Here is a 19,169-nt window from a genome sequence, read left to right as displayed (position 1 = left end):
ATAATTACTGCAGGGTGCAATGCTCTGCACGGCCGATATACAAAAAAAAAAAAAGTGCAACACTGCAAAAAGCAGCCTCCACACTACTGCACACGGTTAGATGTGGCCCTAAGAAGGACCGTTGGGGTTCTTGAAGCCTAAAATACTCCTAACAGTCTCCCTATAGCAACTCCAGTAAGACAGCACTTTCCCTGATCTCTGTCAGAACGCATCTGTGGCGAGCCGCGGGAGGGGCCGATTTATATACTCGGGTGACACCTGATCTCGCCAGCCACTCACTGCAGGGGGGTGGTATAGGGCTTGAACGTCGCAGGGGGAAGTTGTAATGCCTTCCCTGTCTTTCTATTGGCCAGAAAAGCGCGCTAACGTCTCAGAGATGAAAGTGAAAGTAACTCGAACATCGCGTGGTACTCGTCACGAGTAACGAGCATCCCAAACACGCTAATACTCGAACGAGTATCAAGCTCGGACGAGTACGTTCGCTCATCTCTAATTCTACTCTATTCTACTCCAAAAGATGGTCAACTGAAAAATCCCATTACATTCAATGGGATCCTTTAGCATCTTTGGTTCAGTCCTTTCGGTCTATTACAAATTGATCCATCAGAAACACAAAGCAGACACAGATGTAAATAGAGCACAAAGTGTAGCTGAGGGAAATCTAGTTCTGTCACTCCATACATGGTGACCATTGATAAAGTTTAGAAAGTTAATTAGTCCAATACAAAAAAACGATGTATGTTAATTGCAATACTACGCCCTAGTTTTCATGTTTAGTAGACAATGCATTATGTTCTTAAATGAAACTATTATCTTTCTTCTTATACAACAGACATTGAAATGTGAAAGCAGCTTAAATAATGTAACGATCGTATGTATCACAGAATGTTAATGTTGTTGAAACTGCACAGACCTCAAATCTGAACATTATGTGATCGAATTAGACAAATGAGGTATAATTATTATCATAATTTACATCCTGTTCTAAGCCCTACTCACATCTCAAATAAGCTCTAATCTCATTTACAGTATGACTTCATGGAGCGCTTGGATGGGAAGGAGAAGTGGAGTGTAATAGAAGCCCCAAGAGAGCGCCGCAGCATTCAGACACTGGTGCAAAATGAGGCTGTGTTCGTCCAGTACTTGGATGTTGGGATTTGGCATTTGGCCTTCTACAATGATGGAAAGGACAAAGAGATTGTATCATTTAATACGGTTGTCCTAGGTAAGCATATTCTTTAATTATATGGAACTTACTGTAGTTGGGGTGAAGTTTGTCTTAATTGTGAAAGTTGCATTTTTCATGGAGAATCATGTTGGTGTTTACTTTAAAAGCCCCAAAATTGTGGTCAGTACTCTGGAAAATAATTTTTAGAAAAAGTGCTTAAAGTGACCCTCTTCTTCACAGTAAAACTGTCACTATACTGTATGGGCAGAATCTTACCCGGTGCCTCATTGTCTTCCCATTCCAAGCCCCTCTTCATGTATGTAAAATGCAGACAGATTCTCAGACTATGATATTTACAGTGTACTTTGGTAGTCTGAGACACTCCCCCCTACTCTTGGCGCAAGTAACCTGTAGAGGATGGACACAGTGCCGATGTCATCGGGGCTGGTCCGTCCATCCAATAGCAGGGGAGGAGTATCTCAGACTCTGAAGCATACTGTATAGGATAGTTTGACAAATTGGCGGTCATTTTATACACACTAAGTGGGGAACAGGAATGTGACAAACCACAGCTGGAACACTGAAAAGAAGGGTACTGGTGTGTTAATTAGACATTCTGTAACTATAGTGAAATGTTTACTGTGGACTGAAGGGGCCTACATTGCGGCCAAAGGGGGATGGGTTATCAAAAAATGACATTTACAGAACAAAAGTAGAAAAATGTATTTCTTCTTCTGACAAACTGATACTGTTGAGTACTGTTGGGTGAATCGAACCAATCAAACCCTGTTTCGGGTCGAACCTGAAGCTCAGGCATTTTGTCCCGGCCAAATCTGCAGTAAAAGGTGGTGATGATGGTGATACTTATGCTGTGGCTCAGTGGTTAGCACTAATTTCTTACTGTGCTTAGTTCCAAGGTTTAAATCTAACCAAGAGCAACATCTGCATGGAGTTTGTATGTTCTCCCTGTGTTTGTGTGGGTTTCTTCTTCATAACCCCTTTTATCTATATAGTGCATACATTTATTGAGCAGAAGGAGGAAGAACCACCATGTTGGCTCAGTGGTTAGCACTGTTGGCTTGCAGCCCTGGGGTCCTAGGTTCAAATCTGATCAGATCAACATCTGTATGGTATTTGTCTCTTCTTCCTGTTTTTGTATGGGTTTCCTCTCACACTCCAAAAACCTACTAATAGATTTCATATAGATTGTGAACCCCAATTGGGGCAGAAAATATCAAGTGCTGTGTAATATGCATGTGCTATATAAATGAAGGGGATTATTATAAAACACATGGAGAACATACAAACTCTGTGCAGATGTTGTCAGATTTAAATGCGCTTTCAAGTGAGAATATTACTGATGACCTATCCACTGGATAGGTCATCAATAGTGGATTGTCTGGGGTCCTTCACTCAGGACCCTGACCGTTCAGCTGATGGTGTGCATGCTGTCAGCACTGCAAATGCACAGAGATCGGAGCCGAAATAGCGGAAGTCTCCGCACCGACCTCTGTGTAGTGGCCGGCACTTGTAACTGCAGGCACAGTTCATGTTGATTTCAATGAGAGCAGTGTCTGCAGTTACAAGCGCCAGCCACTACACAGAGGTCGGCACTCCAACTTCCGCTGTTTCTACTCCGACATCTGTGAATTTGCGGCGCTGACAACATGCGCCCGCTCAGCTGATCGGTCAGGATTCCGAGCGACGGACCCCAGACGATCAACTTCCTATGACCTATCCTGATATCCTGATCAGTAGTATTCTCCCTGGAAAACCCCTTTAAACCTAGGACCCCAGCCCTGCAAGGCAACAATGCTAACCATCAGCGCTGTTTAGCCGGTATTATTATTTTAGGGGTGTTGGTGAAGTTCCGGTTCAGTTCAAATTATTTTGGACTCAGCTGAACTTTTTTTCCGCAATTCAACAAACCAGCTAAACCAAACCTTTTCAAAAGTTCACGTATCTCCACTATTGTGGAAATGCTTCTTATGTCATTCACTAAAATATCAGTGTTCCTCATCAAATACTGTGTATATGCTTTCGTTTTTAGGATATCGTACTCTTATACTATTTTGTGATATAAACCCAAGAGAAAGCAGTTAGAAGACTCTCAGATTTCCTATCTTCTGCGGAAACATGTTTGCATGTGAACTTTACTTACTGAGTCTATATAATTATGTGACACCTGCCCATAAACGTTGAACACATTTGGTGTCGGGACCAGGTGCTAAGAACTCTAATCATTGACTTGTAAAAATGGAGAGCAACTACATCACGCACAAAATACTTTCAATAATAGTTTAGTGAATGCAAACCATTTTTAACAAGTTTTCCAGCAATATTCATTGATGGTCTTTCCAAAGAAAAAACCATCAATGTGTGATCAGCGGGTGATCAGCAGAACAAAGGAGCCACAGTGTTTCAAGTGAATGGGGCTGAGCGGAGTACCAGGCACACCAGACATACAGATGAGCACTGTGCCTGGATGATCACTGAAGGTGCCATGGTGATGATCGTGAGGGTCCCAGAGTTGGTTCCCACTGATCGCACATTAATGACCTAACCTATTGATTAGGCCATCAGTGTATATTCCCAGATAAACTCTTTACGCCTCTGCTATTCCCATATGAAATAGTTTAATTCATTAGAATTTAGACTCTTCTTTCTTGTTTGCAGTTTACAGAATAGAAAAATTGAATGTTTCATTTTATTTTTAAATATATCCAATGCTAGCAAATTTATAATATACAGATAGAAATAACTCTCTAGATGGCGGTGGAAAACTAATTGACCATATTTATAGTCACAATAAATTTAATAAGCACAAAAATACAGAATAAGAAAAGATAAAACCTCATACCACAATAAAATAGAATAAAATAGTTTTTCCACGATTAATGGGCTGTGTCTCGCATTAGTCAATTCATATGTAACCGTAAACGTTTGTCCCAGGACAGTCCTGGGGCTGGAGGGTGAGGAGAGGCCATATAATCTGCCTTTGGCATTCTGTGCTTTTATCCCTCTGATTTACCAGTTTCCGTTGTCTAAGATGGTTATCGCTATCTTCTATCTGCCTAATGCGCATTGTGCACTGCTCTCTGATTGGTCAGCACTTATAACATGAGCAATGCTGGGCAATCAGAGAGCACGTGCAGCGCATCAGTAGTCTAAGGCTGGGCTCACACGAGCTGGTCAGATTCTGTGTGCGGATATCCGCAGTGGAAGACTGTGAATGCTCGCAGAAACTAATTGTGTATAATCGTGTTTGCATGTGGTTTTCTGTGCGGATGTACCCATATGGACCCATATCGTCCGCACGGAAGAAAGATCGCTAGCGAGGAATGACATCAGAAAGTAGACTAGCCCCTGGAAACACCCTTCAATTCCTCAGATGACTTTCTCTCGTGCTGTCGTGGTGCGAGCTGCTCTGAGAGCCTTCAGAACAGGATACCGCTCTCTAGGCGTGGCTGGTTTATACTACTTTTTTTGGAAGTAGTATAAAGCATTAAAAAAACAACAACAAAAAAAACACTTAGATTGTGAGACCTTCTTCTGGGAACTTCCTCTGCAGGAAGGTCCCAGAAGAAGAAGTGGAGGTCGCAGACAGCAGTCTGGATTGTGTGTTGCTCCCCAGACTCTGCCCTGCATTTTCAGCCCACAAATTCCTGCTTTCTTTATTGCATTTGTATCTGGACTCCTATCAACGTGCATATAAATCCACGCCCATAAGCAATGTTAATCGGTTATGCACTGCGGATCAAACTCATCCATAGAGGTCAATATGCACGAAATCTGCAGTAAAACAGAGCATGCGTCTATTTTTCTTCCGCTCATGGAATACGCAATTCCTGGCCGCAAGTGTGAGAGAAACTTTGAAAGAAGACCATTTGCAGGGAATATAACTCTCCTCCGATTCCAGGACATAATTGTTTCCCAAACTGTAGGTTCACTTTATGGTTTGCTACATCTGTATACTGTCAGGTCATCAAAACCCCTACTGCAGCCCTTCGCAGCATGGCCAGCAAATAAATTCCCGTAACTACAGTATACCAACTCGTCCTTGTGCTGGAAAACGTTCCTGCTCAATATTGTTAGAATCAATCTGGTAATCATTTTTGTGGATGCCAGGAACCTCTTTTCCTAGTGCGCTCAACATCTTCTCCACCCTTTGGTTTCTTATTGGTGAGCGGCCAGATTCCCTTTTTAAATTCCGAATATCTGCAGTGATATTTGCATTTAGTGCTATCCTGCAATGTTGCTATTTAGTGGGACGGGTAGATTCGGCGTGATATTTGATTAATCAGAAGAGACAGCAATGACAACACATATATACCGCATTTTTTACTTTATAAGACGCACTTTTCTTCCCTCCAACGTGGGGGGGGGGGGGGGGGGGGGAGTCAGTGCATCTATTAAAGCGGATGTGCCGAAATTCATTGCGATCGGTATTTGTTTGCACAATCGCAAGTTTAACGGGGCTGCGTCTTATCATCTGGTGCGTCCTACAAAGGGAAAAATGCGGTAATTACAGGCAACAATTCATTTAGGAAACTTTGGTTTACATCAGCATTCCCTTATGGAACGCCCATGAATCCCTCTAAGAACCTAGTCCATTAGAGAATACAAATATATGTTCATATATCTCATAGACCTCTGAATTTGAGTAGGATTTCTGTGATCTCTACTAGAGATGAGCGAGCATACTCGCTAAGAGCAATTACTCGAGCGAGCATTGTCCTTAGCGAGTACCTGCCCGCTCGGAAGAAAGGATTCGGCCCCCTGCTCAGTCCCGCAACTCACCGCTCCCCCGTGCCGGCACCCGAATCTTTTCTTCCAAGCGGGCAGGTACTCGCTAAGGACAATGCTCGCTCGAGTAATTGCTCTTAGCGAGTATGCTCGCTCATCTCTAATCTCTACCCCTTTCTGTATCTTCTTCAACCTTGTTTTTCCCCATCCCGACTCATTCTTGTTTCTGTCAATACAAAGAAAATCACTCCAGCAATTTGCAGCTCATAACAATTTATTGGAATTTAGAGCAAGTTCTCCAATTTAGCAGTAAAGTGTGATTGTACGTGTTGAGTACATGAACATCGATGTAGGGGGGGGGGGGAGCAATTTATGTAAAGTACGTCTGCAGTACATACATTGAGAAAACGGACTTGAGGAAACCACAACTGAGAAGCCAGAGGTAAGCGGTAATAGCCAGGTAGGCATCTTAAAAAAAGCAATGACAGTAATTGGACAGATATCAAGAGAAAGAAACAGCATTTCATTCAGTTCAGAGGCTCTTGCACATATGCCTATTATCAGGACTTTTTCATATCAAGGGCAATGGAAAAAGCTGAAAGCCGGTGCACTCTGTGATCAGCAATGAGAGAGGGAGCCGCAGACATATGTCAACCTGAGATCACACTTAAGTACACCTTTGGATATAGAAAAACTACCTTCTTGTGCTTTCAAGCAAAGAAGCAGAAAGTTTGCTTAGAGAAAAAGAAATCACCATTCTCATATAGTGCGACATGTCTAACAACAAGTCACGTCAAAATCTTTTTTACCTCCATTATTAATGGCCCTCTTGCATCATGAGCAGAGTATAAAGTGATGAACATTTACTAAAAGTCCTGTGACACCTTTTATGCAGCGGTTTGTCAATTCTGGGTCTAAATCTGTACACTCAAAAAAAAAGGATTGAAGTTATGCTTAATGTTAAGGGTTAAATAGGTTGTCTCACTTCTAGCTGTTTTGCTACAGGAAGCAGGCAGCACTGTACATTGTGCATTAGCCTGGGTTGCTACTGTAGGCTGAGCCCTGTTGAAGTAAAAGGGATTGGGTCTGCAGTACCAACCTGGGCCACTTCAATATGTAAGGAGCAGGCCATTTCCTGCAGCAAAACAGCTAGAAGTTGGAAAGTCCTCAACTGGATATTCAGTTAAACGGTGGTGGAATATAGGGTTAAATAAGGAGTCTTGAGTAGCAAAAGAATATGGTAGTGTTGTATGTGAAAGTGATGAGTTTCAGAAATATACTGTATTTACATAGGGTTGTTTAAAGGGGTTTCCCACAAATTGAACTTATCCCATATCCACGGGTCATTGATTGGTGTTTGTCCAACCACCTATCAAGAGAATGGGAATCCCCAAATCCCCCAAACAAATGGAACAGAACTGCTCCATTAATTTCAATGGAACTGTTGGAGATAGCCGATTTCAATCGCTCTCCTATCTCTGCCAGTTCTATTGATATGAATGCACCAATACTTTATTCATTCAGGGACCTTCTGAACCTCTGCTCTTATGATTGCTGGCTGTCTCAGAGGGGGTTTCTAATTTGGATCGCATGATCAGTTAGTTATAACCTATTCGGTTGACAGGGTATAGCTTCATTTTGTGGGACAAGCCCTTTTACTCAAGATGGCCATTCACTGGGGTAGATGGCAGTAAGGGATCGGCACATTAAAAATTTCAGACAGCAACAGTAATTTTTGATTTATCTAACCATGGCCAATTTTATTATATCCAGCAGTCAAACTCCAGGCATAAAACCTAAAACGTTGGGCCACTCTCAAATTGTTTCCAGTTTTTCCTCCAAAAACCTGATACAGAAACTTTTGACCTTACAAACTCATCACTCTTCGGAGTTTTTACACAGTTCTTACACTATTTGATAACCACCTTCTAATATATGTAGAAGTTCACAAATATGACTAACTTTCTTCTTCAACCCATTTTGGCAGAAAATCAGGAATATTAGCCTAAGCAATCTTATGTCTATTATATTAACACTGTATCTTATTTTTTTGTGTGTTCAAGATTCTGTTCAAGATTGTCCCAGAAATTGTGATGGAAATGGGGAATGTGTTTCAGGAGTCTGCCATTGTTTTCCAGGATTCCATGGAGCCGACTGCGCAAAAGGTACTGTTATATTTCTGCTCCTGATCAGATCAAATGAAGAAGCAAATGTAAAAGTTCCTAAATTCACCAATTTGCATATGAGCGAACATTTTGAAACATAGTTGTGTCTCCCCATTTAAAACAATGGAGGCGAAAATCTCTGTTTTAACCTCTGTTGTCTCATATGGCAGAAATACTTCTCTAAATTTACAAAAACACATATCTTTTTCTGGCTTTTAATTCACTAAAAAAAGAGCAGTGAATTTGAAGGTGAGCTTAAAATCCATCATTCAGACAGAGAGTAGATAACACAGACTGCACGTGTTCTGCACGGGAGTTGGAGATTACATTGTATTCAGCTGACAGCCTATCCCAGAACAAAGGAGCTGTGTGCAGAGCTCAGACCACCTACTGAGTTCTGCAAACAGCTCCTGAAAGCTCATTTACATGCAAATGAAGATTATAAAGTGCTAATGGACATTAGTATCCATTAGCACTTTATGCAAAACGATCGCTAAAACTTTCAATCGTTTGAAAGATTATCTTTGAGTGTAAATGGGCCTTAAGAAATGAAGGAGGGTGATGAGTCATACTGCCATAGTAGAGGTCTATGGAGATCAGGATGAAAGGGGGCAAAGGGGAGAAGAGAGACAGAAGCCAAAATTCTTATTAATGTGCTGTTGCAGCTAATAGTGGGTTAGTCTCCCACAGCTATTGGAATCACATCTACACTTCCCAGTACGTCTCTAGTGTTCTCCCTGATCATGTTATTTAGGTGTGTGCTACAGACAATTAAACTTCGTTCATATTTGTGTTACGGATTCATATCAACAGGGAAATGAAATCCCTGGCCAAAATGTATCCGTCTTATGATGGAACCAAATGAAGCCAGATACACCGCATTGGCTTTAATGGAGTCTATTCAGTTTTTGTTTTGCCCTCTGGCATTTCATAAGATCAAATAGTGCTGCACACAGTAGTATTTTGTCTGGAACTTTAATGGAAATCTGCCATGGAGCTTCTGAACTGAACCCTTGATGCAGATGTGAACCAAGCCTTAGCAAGCAGGATCTGCTGTTTTCTCCATGTGCAGAGTATAGAAAATAACATAATAGTTAGACTCCTTGAACCAGGTTAGAGAGAAGTGAGAATTATATATACAGGCTGCAGAGGGGGAAAATGGTGATAAGTGCCAAATTCAAGTCATATAATGGTCAGAAATAGTGTTATTCCTCATGTATGCACACATCAACTAAAAAGGCTTCTGAAAGGATGTACGCTTTATTATTAGACATAGGTGACCATTTATTACTTACCTAGCTTGTCATAAGAATATGAGTTTCCATTTCTATGCTATTGTACAATTGTATGTGTGGTAAAATTGTTCATGACATTTCTAATGTATTTTTTATTGCCAGAGATTTTTTTTCCTTTAATTTTCTGCAAATGTGTCACTGAATCCTGGTTACCGCAGTCTAAAACAACTGGGATGTGCAGACTTGTTTGGCAGATCTGCGAGCAACACTGAGACTTTTTGTTAGGAACACTTGTTATGCATGAGGCCCATTGTCATAGCAGGGTATTCTGGGTTATTTCTAAAGCATATCTGCCAGGTATGCTATGCTATTATATCTGAGGGGCTACAGGAGGAAACACTAAGCACAGGGATATGCAGTTTTTTGGCATTTGATCCAGTATTTTAATGTTTGAAGCCAGCAGGCCTCATACAGAACATCTGTAAGTCCTGCTTCCTGCCCATGCAGTATGATTGACTTCTTCCCTGCATGAGCCCGGGCAGCATTTAAACACCCCTTTACATGAAAATACTGTGTCATATAATAGTAAGCTATATGTACCCAAGCTATCCTATCCGTAGATGGTAGACATGACTGACTTCTTTATATAGGACCTGTCTCCAGTTTGTGACCTTTAAAAAAAATGGGTGGTTTCCCATTTCCTTCCCCAGTCATCTTGTTACCACCCCAGCAATCTGGGTACTCCTTTTACCGACCTCGTAAGGATGGAAGGCACACAGGGATTGACCTACAACCTTCAGATCATGAGAGAGATTAGGACTGCTGCCCTAACACTCTGTGCCACACAAGGCTCTTAAGAACCCACAATCCCTGGCTTAGGAGGCCAGTGTCTTATCCATTAGGCCGCTGGGGCTATGGGAGATAAGGGTCCCTAAATCTTTCCCACTACCAGTGCCGCAATGTCTTTCTTTTAGAGTCAATCAGATAACAAATAAGCAGCACTACATATCATATGATATGCTAAAAAGCCACAGATAAACAATAGGAGAGGTCAGCTTCCTGCCTAGGGATCCTGCAAGCAGAATTTGCTTTTGTACTAGGAAACATTTTGGGATACTTACCTCCATTATCTGAATGAACCCTGACATCACCTACTGTATGTTTGTTACACAAGCGGAACTTAGTGAGCTTTCACACCAGCACTTGGGGGTTCCGTTTTCCTGTTCCGTTCAGAGAGCAGGAAAGGGGAATTTCCTGGCCGAAAGGATTGTCTTATGATAGAACCGAACCGCGCCTAACGAACCCCATTGACTATAATGGGGTCTGTGTTGTTTACACTCAGCTGTCTTTATTTTGTGCCGGATCTGCACAGAGGCTGCAGCACAGATGTGAAACCACCTTTATAAGGACCATTATTTTCCATTTCCAATTCACATAAAATCTATAAAATGTAACTGGAAAAGTGTTCATAGGTCGCTTTTTATGGTTTTACTTCGGTTTTCTTCACACATAAGAACAGATTTACTAAGACTGCTTGATGGTCCGTGTAAAATAAACCAGAGCACGTCTTATTCTGGTCTGATTCACAGACTCGTAGGGCATGCACTGTCCACTCTCCCGCACGTTGGACACCAACCAGATGGGGGATCTGTATGTTGTCCAATACAAGTTGCACCCAAGAATCTTGGGCACAATTCCCACTTAGCCATCTGAATGCAACCTTAATCTGCCCCATATGTTTTTTTTAATGGGTTTTTCTTTTTTGGCTTGTAAAAAAAAAACACACTTTTTTTAGGTGGCTTTTTTTAATCATACTTTTTTTTAACTTGCATGTTTCTAGTCCTATAGAGAAACCAGTGAGAAAATGCTTGGAAAAAAATGCTACAACTAAAGCGTGGTGCTTTTTGAAAAAAAATGGCACTAACCCCAAAGTACACTGAAAGTGAAGAGGGAAAAAAGTCACAAAAATTGTACTGTTTGCCGTGTTTTTTTATACTTCCATACTGCCATTAAAGTAATATCTGGCTGCAACATTTTTAGAAAAGCAAGCCTAGGGTACAAAAAAGCAAAAGCGAGCTCGAATATGTGAAACCGGCTTTATAAATCACCAGTCTCTCAAGCAAATTGTGATATGTACTTTTCTGGAGCGAGCACTGTGCTTGTTCATCTCCAGTATGCTGTTCATGTCATTTGATATGTGTTCTTAGATCCTTGGCCCAAGTATCATAAACCTATTGTGGCCATCTCATCAGCTCTGATACCTTTTTCTTACCTCCGGATACACAGTTGCTTGGCATGGCCTCCTTGTGTGCCAATTTATGAAAATCTTTGAATTAATACTAAGAAGAAAACACATTGGCCTCGGCTCTGTGTAAGATGAACATCATTCTCTTTCTTCTCTTCCCAAGAATATTTCCATTTTTAAACATTTAAAGCCGCGCTGCTGATGTAGGAATGAAGCGTAATTTATATAAAATGAGCCAGCTCTGCAGAACCATTCACTGGTCGCTTTGCTATTAATCACAGTTTGATGCTTCAAGAAAGTTTAAGGCTTAACTATGTATTGGTGCAGATAGCCCAAACGTGTGCAGGGATTTATTTATCTAAATAGTGTTCTTGCCAGTTCACTATTAAGTAATAATTTCCTTTTTATTATACCTTTGTCTTGTTAGTGATGAATTCCATCATTATTCTGCTCATTATTATTATTGCTACTATTATTGCCTCTTTAATAGTGCCGATCTGTTAACTAGCACCATGCAGATAAAAGCTCCTTCATAGCACTATTGGGCAGCAATGCCCCCCTCCTACCGTAGTACAGACAGCAACATTAGCTAGCATGATAGCACTCAGACACTATAGTACTGTGTTTACGCGAAAATAAGCCCCTGCCTTATATGTATTTTTTCCCAGAAGAGGCACTAGGTCTTCTTTTCAGGAGATGTCTTATTATGCTTACCTAGCAGGCTCAGTCCAGGTTCCTTCTGCTGTTCTCTGGAGTTCCAATGTGCTTCTACAATCCTCAGCCCACAGACGATCACTTCCTGGTTACGGGGCTCAGAAATCCCACCTCCAGGAAGCGATGCCTCTGATGGGTTCTTGAGCGCTGCTCAGCCAAACAATGCAGCTCTTGATGAACCAATGCAATAGCTGCGATAGGTTCATTGAATACTGCATTGATTGGCTGACCAGCGGTTCCAAGAACCAATCACAGCCATCGCATTAGGGAGGCAGGATTTAGGAACTGGCTGAGCTGCGGCATTGATCGGACAATTCATAAATTGGGGGTGCACAAATGCTCCCATATGTATGCGCAAAACACTGCGTATACCTGTGAACATCAGCAGCTTGTTTGGCTTAATAGTCATTTAAATCCGGACGGAGTGATTCCCCACTCATGTGGACTAGCAGTGCTTGCGCAAAGTATTTGTGCAGGCACACACAAAAAATGACCCCTCCATGGCACAGAAATGTTGCGCTACTGTGTGCATATTTCGCCCTTACAGTCGTGTAAGGCCTCTCTAAATCATTCTGCACACCCCTACCTGATGAGATTCTGTGTATAGTTAGCATTTAGAAAGCCAGAATCTCTGTAGTTCTTCATTTGACACAAGTCACACAGCAGCAGCTCGTGCCACCAGTCCTGAGAAGATGGAGTAACACATATACACCTACACAGGGGAAAATGCAGGATATAAGTCATATAATGGTCAAAAAGAGGGCTATTCCTCATGTAGACACACACGGCAGCTTTTTCTGAAGAGCTATATGAAAACTCAGATACGTTTTTAGGCTTCTAGCATTAGACTCCCAAAACGCCAGTAGCTACTAAATCAATTCTATATAATAAAGCATTGCTAAGTAGATAGGCTTACCCTTTGTTGCCTCACTTTTTAATGCTTATGTTCTTGTGACATCCATCCATTTTTTACATCTATGTGTGATCCGCGTATCATCCATTTTTTTTTCTTTTAGTCAAAAACGGAAGAAGGCTCTGATTTTTTTTTCTGGAATTGCTTGGCAATAATCAGTGAAAAACGTAGTGCATTCTCTTTTTTTTGTGCACCAGTTGACTTGAATGGGAGACAGTCGTCCAAGAAGTTGGACCAAAATAGGACATGCTGCGATTTTTCTTATAGTTGGCATAAAAAAAGCAACACATCTGTATAGCCCCATTGACTCTAATGGGTCTGTGTACTGTGTTTTGCACTCAATGGCAAATATGGACACCACGCCAACTTAAAAATTGCTTGTGTGAATAGGCGCTTATACAAAATGTGTGCCTGGCTGAATACTTTTTGTTTGAGAGTTAAAAAAAATATTTATTGATTTATTTTACATGGAACTAAAAGTGTAACTGTTATCAGGCAAATAAAAAAAGCTACTTCCTTCATAGTTACTACGTTAGTGGATGTTACTGTCCCATTTCAAGTCAAGCTTTATGCTCAGCACCAGGTCCTATGCAAATCTCTGTAGGAAAAAAGTTGAAGGGGTGCTGCACATTTTCCAGCGTAGTAGTTTACCTCTTTCCAGATGCCCCAGAAGTCTTAACACCCACCATTCAGATACTGATCCAACATCCGGTATTGAAAAACCACCCTAAATTAGAGATTCCTTTTGCGCAAAAGTGTAACTTGGAAATAACAACTGAAAAAAACGTAGAAAAATAAAATATTTATTTTAATAGAAAAATTTTCTTCCTCTTAATCTCTTAAGAATGCAAACAGTCACCCATAGGTGGCAATAGAGAGCCAGTTCTCTTCTGTTATGGGGGAAGGGGGAAAGAATTTGCATACTTTTCCCAGGGATCGTTGCCAATAGCCTTCCTGCCTTCAAGGCGCTGCGCCATTCCAGTGAAATATGCCTAGGAAACTAGTTTTGTGTCTAATTCACCTCTAGGAAATGTGCTGATCTCGGGCCTTGGATGATATTCACATCACAATTATTGCACATTATTAGCACATTTGTATATGAAGCGGTAGACTTTTTTTTTTCAGTTTTGCGGCTGAGATGTATATGGAAAAGCTCTCTTACTACAGTGAAGAAATTCTAATGTCCTTCAAGTGCAGAAGAGTCCCCTGTGTAAAAGCATTGAGCAGGAACAAATTATATTTATGTACTGTTCATCACACCATGAGGCATCCTTGAGTGCTTTAAAATGAGAGAACAACACAGTTTAAACATTTCCATAATGATATACTTTAAAGGCTACGCTTTGTGTCGCAGGAAGCGTTTGATTGATATATTCCCCTTTGTGGAGACAATGTTTATAACTGATAAGGATTATACTGTGCTTCTCCCGGCAGTAGGTGGCTGTGTTGTATGTCTGTCACACTGTCATTTACAATCAAAAGGGGGACACACCGAGCCATTCCATCATAGAGCGCTAATTCATCTCGCAACTCCTGTTTCATGCCTTTCGAGTGCAGCATTAAGTCAATTCACACACATTGTGACTCTGTGATGCCGCTATAGGCACTTAATGATCAGAGTCAAGTTTTTCCTTTTTTTTTCTCTTTTTTTTTCTCTTTTTTTCCCCAGAGTGTGGGAAATTAGCATTACTTAGCGTAGCTTCCTGCAATCCACTCCTCGGGTAGATGCACACATTTTAGTAACAATGCGGAGGAAATGTTATTAGGCTTTGTAAAGTCTACTCAAATTAATAAATACAGGTAGGTTTTTGTGCAGCGATGATGGCCTCACCTGCAGCGTGCGAGGAAGAGATAATGAAGTTTAGCGCTTTGTGCGGGAATCCTCGCGCTTGGCTCCATCGCTGAAGGCTTGAGGTTGAGTTTCATCAATGAAATCATGGCAAATCACAGCATTAGTGTGCTAATATGATGCAAGCAGACAATTCGACTTCAAATCAAGAAGCTATTCCCCCTAAAACGAAAATTATCTGCAAGTATGAAACAGATTTTATGCTTAGACTTAATATTCAATTGAGTCATTTCTTGGTCTTCGTGTAATCATTGCGGAGTGTCAATCACTGCCGGCCTGTGACTCTGCTTTCTGCAGATCTAAAGTTGCAGTGTTAGGTCTTGCTGAGCAGCATGTATGTCAGTGGATTTTTGGTATTCTATTCATTGCACTACACAGATCAGGGTGAAGAGAGATGTAGGTTTTTAATAAATTTCTGTTTACCCCGGCTGACTATTCTCACTGGTTTCTGCGCTGTTGTAAGATCTGGAAATCAGCATTCACGGCCAATCATCAACTTGTTTTGATGTATCCAAATTACATATAACTATGCTTGGTCAATATGAATGCAGTATAAATAAACAATGAATGGTAAAAATGTCATTTATATTTGATGATCTGACCACCATAAAGATTAGCCATGAACAGACCTTTGAAAAGTTCAATTCTTCCAGTTCGCCAAACTTTTGCAAAAAAATTCAGTTTGGTCCGAATTAGTTTGAACTCAGCTGAAAGTTCACGGAGACCCATAGAATGTATGTACTAGGACTCTTGCAGACTAGCATAGATGCAAGAATGCTCACTCCTGCTCAACGGATTTATGCAGTGAAGGAGTATTTTTTATTTTTTTTGCACGCATGCTTGCACTAATACTGTGCGCAATCACCGCTCGTTGAAATGGGTGGGGGAATCACACAGCCCTGATTTAAATGGCTGTTAAGCCAAATTAGGTGCCGGTGTTCATGAGTATGCGCAGTGTTTTGCGCATATCTGTGTGTACATATGTGCCCATGGGGACCTTTGGTGCGCAAATGTGTGCAGAAATAGAGCATGTCGCGTTTTTTTGTTTTTTTTTGCACAAGCAAATAAGAACACTGAGAATGAACCAACTGAAAACAATAGGTTCTGGTCTTTGCATATTGCACGTGCATCCCTTTAGGCTTATTCACATAAGCGTGTTTGTGCACACGAAAAAAAAGCGTCATACTCCATTTTTGTGCACACTTGCATACCAAAGGTCCCCATAGGAGTCTATGGAGGTATGAGCGGGTATGCACCTAATTTGGCTTAATAGCCATTTAAATCAGGGTGTGAGTGATTCACCCGCACATGTCAACCAGCAGTGCCTGCCCAAGGGTGCACAGTATTTGTGCAGGCAAGCATGCAGAAAAAACTCTCACTGCGCAAATACGTTGCACAGAAGCGATCATTTTTGCACCTGTGTAACACTTTGTGGGAATTAGATGTAATCATTATTACATCATGTATTTTTGTTAGCCATTAAAAGGTATCATATCTACAAGATTACGTCGTTTCTCTTGCTGAGAACAATCACACTTTGTGGGAGTCATTCAAAGCATTGATGGTTCTTACACAGTGATATACAACAGTGTTCAGGATTGGGGTTAAGCAAACCAAACCAGTAGAACCCTTTGTCGGGTAGAGCTTTGCTAAAAGTTCGGTTTGAGTTTGTGCTGAACTGGACTTTTAGGAAAGTTCAACCCAAAAGATGGTCCTACTGGTTCAGCTCACTCATCACTAATGAAGATCTCTGATATAAGCGGTGTTATTTACATGGTGAACTATACAGCACGGTTCTCACAATGTGAGTCAGTGGTGAAGCTTCACAGTGCACACACAACTGGCAAATAACAAATCCTGCCCTGCTGCATTTGTATATCTACTTCAGGTTTGCCAAACACTTAAGATAGCTGTCGGACAAATAAACCCCCATACACATGCATACTCCGCTACTGTGCATGTTTTCTCAATGTGGAGAGGGGTAATCCACTACCAGACTCCTCTGGTGGAAGCTTATCTCCCCTCTGAACACATGGATCTGGCATGTTGAAATCCAACATACTTGACTTTGCCGTCGGGGGAGAGTCAGGAGGCCCCATACACATCAAATGGCTAGGTTCTCCTGCCAAAATCCATGAGTTTGGCTGATATTAATGTGCATGACCAACCTCGGGTCACATTTTTCTACCACTGGTATTACAATATAGCCACATTTACTTGGCAATAGATGCATTACTAGACATAGCCCATGAACAGTCTGTGGAAAAAAGGACACCCCCATCTTGGACAACCTCTTTAACACTCAAAGATATCTTTCAAATTATTGAAAGATTTAGCAATCTTTTTGCATAAAGTGTTAATGGCCTGTAATGGCCATTAACACTTTATCATCTTCATTTGCATGTAAAAAGAGCCTCCAGGAACTGTTTGTGGAGCCCAGAATGCGATTAATCACACGCCTAGCTGTGCAGACAGCTGCATTGTTCTGCTCACAACAGATTACATTGTTATCTGTCAAGTCCCATTAAGATTACAGTGTGCGGTCTATTGAGTGCTAAATCTGTTTGCTTTACCTCTCAGTAGCTGAACCATGGATTTTAAGTTCACCTTAAAATCATCGTTCAAACGAAAAGTGCACAATGCCCTTATTTACATGTAACGCTTTTCGCTCATTTTCGGTTGTTTAAACTAATTTTGAGTGGTAATCGTTACGTGTAAATGGGCCTTTAGGAAGGGGATGGCCAGTGCAATATATAGTTATATATTTGGTAAGTAGTGATGTCAGCTGTGTCACATGACTCATTCAGAAGCAATTTCATGATGGAGACATATTAAATGTTCACTCATGAGCTATATATCCGTAGCCTGCATGAAAGTGCAGCTTATATAAAGCTCTAATGTTCCTACATTTCAGAAAATGTGTTGTAGGTTCATGGTTTATTGTCTGCGCACAATGGGAACGCTTGCATCTAGCATCTCTACACACATCCCTCAATCATTTTGAGTAGTTTCCATGAGATGCATTAAAGGGAATCTATCATGAAAACATTGCTATTCTGTGGTGTGCCGTTACATGTGCTGGTATCATACAGGCGGGTGTAAGATGCTTATTAAAAATGGATTCATTGTGACAGTATTGAAACCACAGAGCCTTGCACTATGCATATTTTATATGTTCTTGCACTGAGAACAGGAATACTTTTTAAAAGTATATTTGTCTGTGCACTGGTTGCAAAATGCAATTTGTAATCCAGTCAATACAGTAATTTATTAGGAAATTGTCATATTCACATGGTATGAAATGGGTTCATATATGTCCCGCTGAGGTCCTATCCCATCTCCACTCTATTCCTTTCAAGTTCTTCTATGGCTACAACTATGGTTACTTTCCATACAATCGTTACAGAGATTACTTCTTAGGGCTCCTTTCCACTGGCAATAGCGAGATCGCTGAGAGAAAATCGCAATGTTATCGCATCGCAACGCTGCAAAATCGCAAGCTTTTGCGTTGCGATGCAAGAATCTGTTTTGCCATTGCACTGTATGGGCTACAGAAAAATGCAAAACCCTGAAACAATCCTCCTGCTGCGATTTTTAATCCTCGCATCGCAGCTCGCCCTTAAACATCGCTAGCGGAAAGGTTGTCATAGAACAACATGTGTGGGACTTTCCTGCGGGAGCTCGCACTCTCACATCGCACTGAAAACGTGCGATTACCTCGCCAGTGGAAAGGAGCCCTAAACAGATCCACACCTTTAGGCAACTGCGTTCAATTACCTAAGCACTAAAGTTTGGGAAGTTTTCTAATTACTGGTAATACTCAGAATTTGCTCCCAGAGCTGACGGCATTGAGGCTGCCCACAGTGCACCAATAACCTGCTAATCGGCTGCTCTGCCACATCATTGTGTTAGAGAAAACATATCACCAGAAAGTGACCCAATGTATAAACCACATTTTTAAGAATTTTGGTGATTTTTGTTTTTCATTTTCAATGTCATGATCTGTATTTATTAAAACATCCTGAAATCCTGCAGTTTTCACAATGATCACTAAGGGCCCTTTTATACTGATCAATAATAAATAATTCCTCTGCATCGTTGGGTCTGTCTTATGAACACCATCAATGGAACAGT

At 41.1% G+C, this 19,169-nt stretch overlaps 1 protein-coding gene across 8 annotated transcripts in view; it reads left to right on the top strand.

The window, feature by feature from the left end:
• The window catches only part of TENM2 (teneurin transmembrane protein 2), a 1,550,877-nt gene that overhangs the window by 1,289,556 nt on the left and 242,152 nt on the right, over nt 1–19,169 (top strand). For all 8 annotated transcript variants that reach the window (XM_066591118.1, XM_066591117.1, XM_066591116.1 and 5 more), the window contains 2 exons: nt 1,030–1,225; nt 7,978–8,079. In XM_066591118.1, coding sequence (XP_066447215.1) covers nt 1,030–1,225; nt 7,978–8,079 — 298 coding nt within the window. The remainder of the gene's footprint in view (nt 1–1,029; nt 1,226–7,977; nt 8,080–19,169) is intronic.

This window comes from Eleutherodactylus coqui, chromosome 2, assembly GCF_035609145.1.
Source record: "Eleutherodactylus coqui strain aEleCoq1 chromosome 2, aEleCoq1.hap1, whole genome shotgun sequence".
NCBI lineage: Eukaryota > Metazoa > Chordata > Amphibia > Anura > Eleutherodactylidae > Eleutherodactylus > Eleutherodactylus coqui.
The sequence above is the reverse complement of the archived record's forward strand: the minus strand, read 5'-3'. Positions and strand labels throughout refer to the sequence as shown.